The sequence below is a fragment of the Gymnoscopelus braueri genome (assembly GCF_963280865.1).
Source record: "Gymnoscopelus braueri genome assembly, chromosome: 10".
Lineage (NCBI taxonomy): Eukaryota > Metazoa > Chordata > Actinopteri > Myctophiformes > Myctophidae > Gymnoscopelus > Gymnoscopelus braueri.
Genome location: NC_137611.1, coordinates 43,867,401 through 43,879,072, shown reverse-complemented (window position 1 = coordinate 43,879,072; position 11,672 = coordinate 43,867,401). Strand labels below are relative to the sequence as shown.

The 11,672-nt window shown below is 40.4% G+C and overlaps 1 protein-coding gene across 1 annotated transcript; it reads left to right on the top strand.

The window, feature by feature from the left end:
• The first annotated feature begins 489 nt into the window (after positions 1–489).
• On the top strand, positions 490–2,093 carry LOC308094263 (4-galactosyl-N-acetylglucosaminide 3-alpha-L-fucosyltransferase 9-like). Its single transcript, XM_080440803.1, has one exon. It carries the CDS (start codon positions 493–495, stop codon positions 1,576–1,578), a length of 1,086 nt encoding a protein of 361 aa, XP_080296929.1. The 5' UTR covers positions 490–492; the 3' UTR covers positions 1,579–2,093.
• Positions 2,094–11,672: the final 9,579 nt, after the last annotated feature.

Sequence of the window (11,672 nt, the reverse complement as noted above, 5' to 3'; positions counted from 1 at the left end):
ACCACTATACCAACAAAATACTCAGAATAGACCGGTGCACCGGTCTATTCTGGAACGACGCAAGTTGGGAATGCATGTCCCACCCGGTTATTCAGTACCCGTTGTACCCATTTGACTGTGTCCCTTTTATGCCCATATATGGACATCTCTGTATCTAACTGTTCTGGTCCCTTTTATGCCCATATATGGAGATGCTGTATATGGCGATATATGGGCATATTCTGGACAACCACCAATCCGACCGACTTCATGCCGGGCACCACACTCCCTTGTTTCCTTGGCAATACCCATGCCGGGTTTGGCGTTGATCGGTCGGCTAGTTCTCGAGATTCGCAAAGGACAGACACAGCACACTGACACACGCGCACACACAAAGATTTTGTGCATTTATAGTAGGATATATTTATTTATAGTTGATATTTCTATTGTTCATTATTTATTTTATTATAATTTAGATTTTGTTTTTCTCGTCTCTTTTTTGCAGAATCAAAAATGTCTACTGGTTCCAAGTTTGGCGTCCTGCGTTCCGTCCTTACAGTCTTTCTTTTTGTAGGAGGGTTTATGATGCTGATCCTCATGTACCTGAAGTCAAACCCACAGCAAAAGTGCCACCCTGCCCCAGGTGCATGGGCAGGGTGGCAGGGCTACGTGGTTGATGATACTGCAAAGAACCTAATCCTGATGTGGTTCTGGCCTGAAGAATATAAGTTTGACGTGAGGGATTGCAAGCACTTTTTCAACATCAACAGCTGCCGCCTATCAGACAACAGGTCCCTGTACCACACAGCAGATGAAGTGTTAATATTTCATAAGGCCATTAAAGACGACTTATCCAACCTTCCCGCCTCGCCCAGACCTGGATTTCAAAGGTGGATATGGCTGAATTTGGACCCGCCAAGCAACACGCGTATAATAAGCGGCACTGAACATCTGTTCAATTTGAGCTTGAATTTTAGGCAGGACGCAGACATCCCTGTGCACTGGAGGCTGACTGCCAGAAAAGTTTCAAACGGGACGTTTTTGCCACCCGAAAAGGAAAAACTGGTTTGCTGGATTATGGATGCAGATGGCACCAATGGCACAGGACACAATTACTACAAAAGACTTGCACAACACATTGATGTGACTGTCTACGGTGGGGGTTTAAGTAGCTACATCTTTGATCCGAAAGACCAATTTTCATCCATCAGCAGCTGCAAATTCTTCCTTGCCTTTGAAGACTCCATTTACAAAGACTACATCACAGAAAAGCTCAATGTTCCACTTGCAGCAGGCACCGTGCCGGTGGTCTTGGGTCCGTCCAGACAGAACTATGAGGATTTCATCCCCGGGGAATCCTTCATACACGTAAATGACTTTCCTGATGAGAAATCGCTGGCTGAATTCCTCTTGGGGTTGGACAAGGACAACAAGGCCTACATGCGCTACTTTGAGTGGCGGCAGCACTACTATGCCCAACATCACCCCACCGAGAAAAGACTGAAGTACCTGAAGGCCGTCTGCTTGGCTTGCGATCACGTGAGCAGAAACAAGGAGTACAGAGTTATTCCCAATCTTAACAAATGGTATATGTTGTGACAGTCACAGAAATAGAAAAACTTATTTCAGTCAGGACATATTGAATTAAAATATTCATGTATATTTGTGTACATATAAAATTAGCAATACATTTAGTTGGTTATGTACTCTGAGGGATCACACGCCATCTCCCCTTCTGAATCCATAAAAATAAAACATAAAAATAAAAAAATATGTATGTGTGTTTTGCATGGTGTCATGCCCCAAAAATAGCAGATCTACAAGCTCACAACACCTCACACTGTGACTCGGTGTGAGCTTGTAGATCGGCTATTTCTGGTGCACAACACAGGCGCACAACTAAGTATAAATCCATGGTTAAATATGAATTGTAAATAAATAAACATGACTGTGATATGCTATCTTATACCATATGCATATACATTGTTGTGGGAAGGTGGGGTATTGTGATCTTCAGGATTATTCAAAATATGCTCAAAAATATCAAAAAGGTTGATTGATTGATTGATGTACTTTATTTAGTAAGACATGAGAAACAGTACATGGAAGTACAATTACACAATTACAATACAAGGTCTACTAAATTGGATAACTCGTAAAGCACTAACACATTATATTATCATCAATAATGATAAATAATAATTAACTGAAATGGAATTATTATTTTTTCATATCTAACGGAAACTGCTTTGTGTTTTAAGCCCTTATTGTCAAAAATAAACCCTAACCCTATAAAACGTTTTACAATTTAAGCAAACCTAAACTGAAATTGAAAACAAAAAGTAAAATAAAAACTAATGAAAAATGCCAAATCTATTCAGGTATGCTTGAACACAGTCAGAACCTTGGAGATAGGAAGATTCTCATACAAGATGGGGCTTACTTTGATTGTGATGCCACCTCATGGTTTGGTGGGCTATCACAGCTCATTCAAATTAAATCATAAAGAAAGGCTCAAAACAAACAAATGCGTCATTTTGAAACTCCATCCATGTAATACAGTAGTATTGTGTTTGCCGACTTTAGAAACTATCAGCCTAATTGATTAACCGTCGATAAAGGGGTCATCATATTAATTATGTAATTTAAAAAAATTAATAATAATAAATATTTTCACAGATCAGAGACACTCTATAGCTACTTTACAAGAGGCAACAACTGATGTTATACTATTTTGATTAAACTGATTAATGAGTAAAACACTTCTCTATTCAGCAGCAGCCTACAGTGGAACAAAAACAAAAAACTTATTTTAAAGAGGCCAAAAGGACTGTTGCTAGTGCAGTATCCTTTTTAGTTTTAATCTTCTATGAAAAGGGAATGCAACTAAAGAAAGCCGTTTTGCACCTTGCCTTTTTTTGTTTTGATCTTGTTTTGTTGTGTGCTGGACCACTCATGCATGTAAATTATAAGCCTTTCTTCTTGGCTTTGTTTTATTTAATCTGCAATACTTTTTAATGTATGCAACAAATGTAATGTATGCGGTTTGTGTGTATTCATTCACATTGTCAAATACAACCATTTACCATTCATTCTTCCGAAATGAGAAAGAACCTAGCTAACCCACACACAATATTGATGTTGATATATATATATATATATATATTTTTTTTTAAAGTAAAGCATGCACACCCACTCCAATAAACAGGTGCAGGTTCACACTGTTAAACTTACTCCAACTGTGTTTATAGGTCATCATCAGCAATGAACACAGTGGGCGAAAGTTTAACAGGGTGCCGCAGACTCATGTTTCCTTTTCTTTTTTTTTACACTTATCGTACAGTCAGAAAAGATCATCAGGTATTGTGAAATTTTAGGGCACAACCTTTTGTACAGTATTCCTATTATCAGATGATGCACACAGTAGCATCTTTACTCCATGAATGTTGTGGGGAATGTTTCCTTCCATTTAATTTTTTGAATAAAAAACTAAACAAAGATTCCATAAAATGTGAATTGAGAAAGGAACATATCGTGCTAATTTTAGAACTTGGAGTAAGCTAGTGTCTGAGTTTTGGGTGGTTGAGACAGATAATAGCAGCATGAAGGTAAAGAGCAATGTAACTGAATCTGAATAAATGAGAACAAGTGATGTGCCCAAAGGACATGAAATCACCATCCAGTATACAAGTCTTTGAATGAGCTTATACCCTTTTCTTAATCAGATTGTCTTTACTTTTAGCTTTGGCTAGTTGGACAATCAGTGTATCATGTCCTATCATGTCGTGCACCTGTTGCAGTCCATGAGAATGTGTCATCACCAGTTAGGTGTGTTTACATTCCACACATGTACACCACCATGTAATGAACTGCCATTGTTTGGAGCTTATCATGGCATTTGTGTGTCAAAGTCATGGATTGACAAAGGGCATAGCAGCAACACACAAGCCTGAGCCTGAGCTGCTGTGTTGAGTTTTAACAACTAGTGATTGACAAGTCACCCTACGCATAGGTTAAACATCTGTAAACATTTTGCAGACGTTGTGAGTATATGTTTAAGGGATTCACGTCACAATCATGCAAACATGTGACATTTTAATGTTAATCCCAAACTACCTGTCAAGGCACATACACACAGAGCCTGGTTCAACGTAATTTTTCAAGTTACAGCGGTGTTTTCCTTGTCACTGTCACCAAACAGAATGTTTGGTCTCTGTAGAGTATGGGCTTAACCTGCTCTACATATAAAGTGTCTTGATATAACGTGTTGTGTACATTATATGCACTATATAAACAAAATTGTTTGTAATTGATTGATTTAATGTTCATTTTCAATTCAGGCACTTTTAAAATGATCTATGGATTATTTTCTTATTAAACAAATACAGCCAAATACATTTCTATTTGGGGGTCCAAAATAAACCCTTCTTGATTCTTGATAGTTGTCCAAGCTGCTCCAGTGTCTTCTTTCAAGTCATATCGAGAGGTAAAAAAACCCCAAGTATCTCATGGTTCTTAGCTTCATTTATTGTTGATACCGATGTCATGAGCATACGTTTAAGGGCTCCATGTATGGATTATGTCACAATCACCCCTTCATGTGGCACTAATGTTTAATATACCAGACACTTTTAAAATGATCTATGGCTTAATTTTCTCAAACAATAACATTTAAATAATAAACATTGCTATTAAAACTATTGATATTCATCGAAGGTTGACATTGGGTCCATATTTAGTTCGATTGCACCTCTTTTTATAGCACCATGGCTGATAAACAGTAGGCTATATATAGCCCACTGCAGTCATACATGCTCTTCATACACTGACACACATCAAGCTACAACACCACCATCTATAGATTCATACAGTAAACAGTAGGCTAGCGTGCCTATCTGCAGTCACACATGCTCAGACACACATCAAGCTACATCATCACCGTCTATAGATTCATACTGTATAGTTTAAGCTACATTACGCTGTGGCCTAAACCAGTGGTTCTCAAAGTGGGGTCCGGGGTCCCCCAGGGGTCCTTGAATGGGTTCCAGGGGGTCAGATAATTATTGATAGTTAGGAACCAAGTGGACCTGTATTAACTCAGAGTGTACAAATGGAACCACAAAGAACTTTACAGGTCTGTCCTATAGAGAACAAATGGAACTAGCCCTGGTCCAGAGCGTTAGTGAGTTCTCTCTAACGTCCTGCCAGGCGCTCGGCTCGGCTCATAGACAAGGAATTCAATATAAACTAGAAAAAGTGCTCCTCGGAGCACAGGTCTCCGCCAGGTCAGGTACGTTATTCTGGCCTCCTGGTGGCGCTATAATAGACCAATGTGAAAAGGGTGCCAACCATGCCATTTATTCTTGCATTGACACTACATTCATGATTTGAGGTATTTTGTTCCAAAAATGTGTTTTGCTAAATTAGACCTGCTGGTGGCGCTATAACAGGCCAATGTGAGAAGGGTGGCATTTCTTCCTCGGCCTAGTGGGAATGTGCGTGTGAAATTTCACGGAAATCCCAAGCTGTGTGTATACTTTGAGGCTTTTTGTTCAAAACGGACCAATCCTGCAAACTTTGGAAGCCAACCTTAGGCAATGAGGATGGAATATGGGAAATCGGACAGATCCGTGTTGATCACATGACTATAGTAATACTGTGTACCGATTTGCATGACGTTTGGATAAAATTTGTAGGAGTAATATTGAAAAATGGGTTTTGCACAAATCGGCCTCCTGGTGGCGCTATAACAGGCCCATGTGAAAGATTTGGGCCAGAGGTTCTGAATTGGCATCCAGGGAGTGTGTGTGCACAGTTTCGGAGCGACCAGGCCAACGGTGCCGGAGATTAGCTGGTGACAGACGGACACACACACACACACACACACACACACACACACACACACTCAACTGCACACTAGGTATTTGTTGTTTGTCATGTCTTATGTTTGATTATTATGTTTAACTTGATTATTATGTTTAACTACTTGTTTATTATTTTTTAGGTGAGAACCCTTTATAAGCCCTTTATGGGTTTCTTTTTCTCACCTGCACTTATTTCTGTATTGTTTTTAATAATATTACCTTTGTAATGTTTATTATTGTGCAAATAAATAAATCAAAAAATCAAAAAAAAATGAGGAACTTTACTTTACTGGAGTATTTCCAAATTTCAATACTAATATACTATGAATAATATCTACTCCACTACATATCAGAGACAAATATTATACTTTTACTCCACTACAATTATTTGATAACTTTTTAGATTTTGATTATTATTACAAAACCACTTACACAGTATACTTTGGCAATTTGAAAATAGCAGATTCATGATTCAGATTCATGTAGATCTGCTATTTTCAAAGGATTTTTATACATTTTACACATTTGAAAACTTGTGAAATGGGACCTTCTGCATAATGAGTACTTTTACTTTTGGTACTTTAAATACATTTTGATACTATTACTTTTCTACTTTTAGTACATTTTGAATAATACCTTACTTTTACTTGTCGGTACTCGGCACCTACTATTTAATCGACCCGACAAACATAAAATGCTGTTTCTAACACAGTAGGCGAGAAGTCAGCTATATCATATGAAATCTAGCCTACAATAAGAGACAATGACATTAAATTGCATGTTTTCACCTCGATTAAGGAATCCATGATCACATGATGCCACTGTGCACTTTGATTCCACGTTTGTGCGTGCGCTCTCACTTAACTGATGGGGGAACAACTTTGTTGAGTTCCCCCATATATTGCTGCAGTAATCTGATCCCTGGTCTGTTCTATAGCAGCACTTGATTTGAGCAGCCCGAGCACCCATTATTTCACACCTACAGCCAGTTTACAAAGAACAACGATGTGTTGTGTATTAGCTTGTCTGGCACCTAGTTGATCGAGTTGAGAGAGCAACTGCACGTAGCCAGTAACAGAATGGTCATTGCGGTGAGAGGCAAGCATGCAGGCAAAGCCAATACACAACGACGATAGCGCAACACAATAGGAACGGTGAGGTGCTAGATCAGAGCCGGTCTGAAAAAAAAAGCGACAGAAAATATATGTATATTTGTTTGTAATTTTTAAAGAAAAAATAAGTTGATATCTGAAAAGTGGGGGGACATTCGGGACCGTGTGACCCCGTCTCATGCTCCCAGTTCTCTGAGCTTTTTGCAACATGACCTGAACGGCTTTCCCTTTTCAACTTTTTCATTCAGCCAAGCCCATATCCATTTATTTTTGACTGTGCTCTCAATGGCAGTCACGTCCGAACCTTTCTTTTATCACTCGACTGGACCGCGACCACACGCGGGAGTAATGTAATTCATTTTCTCTCGATAAACCTCCGCCTACTGCTTTGAAAACCTGTCACGATACCGTCCCAAATGAAACACTGCAGCGGAGTATTTGCATAGGCACCTGTTAGCCTTAGATCAAGACTCTCGTAGATCGACCACCCCCCTAGTTCGCCCTGGAATGTCACCAGTAAAGGCCGTATTTCTCCAAACATGTACAAATGCAAAATATAAGGTGCTTACTCACTTGGCCCAAATGTTAACTAGGTGTCTGGAGTATTTGTGCAATGTATTAGTCCATATTTTTCAATAAAGAAGTGTTTTAATCCCGTCTGTGGCCGAACGCCATTTCCCCCCAAGTTTAATTCCTGTTTACATTGAGTGTAATTCCGGCTTTCACCGGATGCGCCTCGTCACTACCACCCATTAGAAACTTCCGACAGAATCGGTCACAGACGGGATTAAAACACTTCTTAATTGAAAAATATGTACTAATATATTGCACAAATACTCTGTACACTTAGTTAACATTTGAGGCAAGAGGGTAAGCACCTTATATTTTGCATTTGTACATGTTTGGAGGAATACGGGCTTTACTGGTGACAATCCAGGGCGAACTGGAGGGGTGGTCGCTAAGACTCTCGTAGATAAAAGTCTCTCGATAAAATGTCCTACGACTTTTTTGACTGACAAATAATCCTCTCGAATCTCCAATTGGCAAACATATCAAGTGTTCCACTGCTTATTTTAATGCAAAAGAACCTGAGCGTACGTTTATTGTCAAATACTGCTGGTCCTTCCATGTCAACAAATAATTAGATCCTATCTTATGTGGCGTAATCCACTTTCGATTTAAAACTACAATGTCTTCCATTATCCCTGGGATTTCATCTTTTGGAAATCTTCCACCTTCCATAACTTCACAGTGGTAAATCCGTGCAACTTTAAGTCATAAATTAATGAGAGGGGGAACGGAGCACAACATACTTAATTGCACACTGGTGTTGCGTACCGTAAATAGCAGATCTACAAGCTCACAACGCCTCCTATTCATGACACGTTGTGAGCTTGTAGATCTGCTATTTACTGCGCACAACACCGACACACTCCTAAGTATAGCTGAGCCCAGCACTTGGGTGTCGGGTTACGATCTTTATATGATTTAACTGGGGATGGATGCTTTGTGTGACAGGGTCAAAAATGAGTGGTGCAATATTTTTTTGAATTATTTTATTGATGCGTAAAACCTGTATAATGCACTTAAACAGCCATCATCTTAAATGTATTCCTTGTAATTTCCCACTGCATGTTTTAACATGGCCATGTATTGTCCCACGGTCCCTGAGCCACTTGACATTGAACTCTATGATAGGCTGCATGACATTGACCGTGTCACTCCAGCCAGCCAATGTCCCCAGGTCACGCTCTCTGAGAAACGAATGAGAGCGGAGTAGGGTGTGGTCCACCCAATACAAAAGTGAGCGCGGGCCACTTGAATGACAGACAGGAAAAGACAGGAGAACAGGCACCCAGGGGCAGTGTGAGTGTGACAGCCAAGGGAACAGGTTGTGCACAGCGCAGGAGAAGCCACGGAGCAGAGGTGGAGAATAAGTGACATAGCGAGACACGCCAGCCACAAGCAGCGGACGGTGAGCTGAGACGTGCCCGCTTCCCAGTGACAAGAAGCCTATATTTTGCACAAGCCCTGTGATTTATTGCCTTTATTGTTGGAAGTGACCTGTGTTTGTGGATTTTAGTTAGTTAGTGGGCACCATAGGAGGTTGAGGGTTTTATTAGTATAGTGTTATTTTGTGTTTATGTTTTGAATGGTTTTATGGAACAGATGCCGCTGTATTAGGACAAATAAAGTTAACTTACCTTTTATACAAACCTGTTTCTGTCCAGTCTTCTCCAAGGGATATTTTACCAAGTGTTGTTCTCATTCAAAAGTGTATTACACTTACCTGGGTAAACTCGAACCTGTGAATAGCCTGAAAAGAAAAGAAAGTGTTATAGAGGACCTTACCTCGCATACAAAAAGGTGGCGTAGTCGTTGCAGTATTGATTGTAATTATTCTCACAATAATTACGCACCCCGCACTTTATTGTGCAATTGATATTTTTATTGTTGTGAGTTTAATGCAAACTATTTATTTAAGAGAGAGTAAAAGGTGCCATTATTCTAATAAAGAACTGGCAAGTCAAATGTGACAACCTGGCCACGGTCACATTTGTAGTTTGGAGATCATTTTGACTAGCAAGTATATGTTGCGTTTTGACGACTTCGGTCATGTCATTCACACCGCGGCTATCCACATACCCCCCCCCCACCCCCATTATTTATTTATTTTGCATATCTGCACTGATCTCATAAATAGGCATAGCCTCATAAATAATCCTCACTACGGATCCGTTGCCACTATGGAGAACTTTAATCCATGTAAGCTATATATTTCTGGGATGCATAGTAACATTGAAACTCCACAAGATATTCCTCTACAGCCGTCTGTGGCTTGACTTCTGTGTTCTGACTACTGCACTCGCCAGGCTCTCTTCTCCCCGCCCCCTTGGCCAAAACTCCTGAGGAAAAGGCTGTTCGCCTCTCTGCTAGAAACATGCGACCGCCTGTCTCACTGCCTCAGGAAGAAATGGGCCTGTGACGTTGAATTGTGGGCGTTCACTCCTGTTCTTATTTATAGGGGGGCGGGGCTAAGGTCCCTAGGGACAAAAAGTCTTCCTAAAAATCTTCTGGCTGCATCTAGCACCATCTTGATCCTCTCAGATTTTGTTTGAATTTCCACAGCACAATTAATCACCATAGAGCACCGAAGTCTGACGTAATTTACACATCCTAGGTTTGTCTAACTGGTTCGCGGTTTTCCACCCCCATTCTGAATCCCCATAGACGTATTTAATATCGCGTCAAATAAGAACTGTGTTCCAAAAATAAACAAATGATCCCGGCGGTTTGACTCTTATGGATATGAAGCATCAACTGACGGTGAGAAAACGCTAATGTTACTTCCGCCGAATTAGTAAAATATTCGCCAGAAACAGACTGTATCAAATATAAGTGACTGACTATCATAAACGATACAGAACCTCCTCCCTGACAATATCGCCGAGACAGTTTGTTTATTTTTGGACCACAATTCTTATATGAGACGATTCTATGATGACCCAATGTTATTCTCCATAGCAAAATTACTTTACGAACCTGGGGATGAACGAGTGACGTCAGGACTTCTGTACTCTATAGCAATGAATGCCAAGAACCCTTTCTTATCGATGCAAATGTTTTTATCGTCTCCATTCCCATATTCTTCATCTCTGGTCGTTGAACTTCCACACTTGTGCTCCCCTCCACTGTCTTTACTGCTTCGGCGTATGACATCCCCCTTTCTTCTCGAATTTTGTTCACCTTTTCCTCCTTCACTCTCCTAGGACATTATGCTAAACCAGCATAATGCTCCCCACCACAGTGATTACACTTAGCTTGCTCTTGTTCTTTACATTCCTCCTTACAATTTTCCTCTCCACATCTCCCACATCTTTTGTGTCCCCTACACACGGCTGCCACACATACTCCTGACAGCAGTAACACCTAAAGTAAGTGGTGCTCTATCAAAAGGGCCCAACTCTATAGCACATATATTCAAAACATATTCTCTCAGGCATTTTCTCCCCTTCAAATGTCAGGCATACCGACTTTGTCTCATCTCGATTCCCGTCTCTAAACCTAGTTAGCCTTTTAGCCTCACAAACACCATTTACACCGTCTACATTCTTCAGCCTCTACTGACAGCGGCACTCCACTTATCACTCCTTCCTCCTCTTTGTTCCTTCAAGTCTATAGCTCACAGGGGATCCTTCAAACTTCATAATCTGCAAGGCGTAATACATTTGATCAAAAATATTTGCACAAAAAAATTACAATTCCAGTCCTAGTGATGCTTAATGCTTTTACTTTTCCAATTCTCCCCTCTACAAACTTTCCAACCACTTGTGGATTGCTGAAAATGCCGTCTGTTGATGTGTCCGCTCTCATCGATACAACATACTTCTCCTCTTGTCTACCTGCTGATTCCTTCCTCCTTCTCTTATCTCCTTTTCCTCACATGTCCTCCTCATCATCATTACTTGTACAACAGTGTTTTTCATTATTCGAACCCTCATCTGGCTCCATTTCCAAAAACTCTTACCGTCTGACTCAGTGTTGAGGCAAGCAGCTTTTATAGGTGTGTTGGGCGGGTCTGCAGCTGCAATCTAGCCTGATTATCAGACTGAAGCTGCGTAGAGCTTCAGTCTGAAATTGGCTCCAGTGTCTGGGATTACAAGGGGAGGGGATTAGAAATTCCCTAAACCAATCCTAAGGGATCCCCACGCCCACC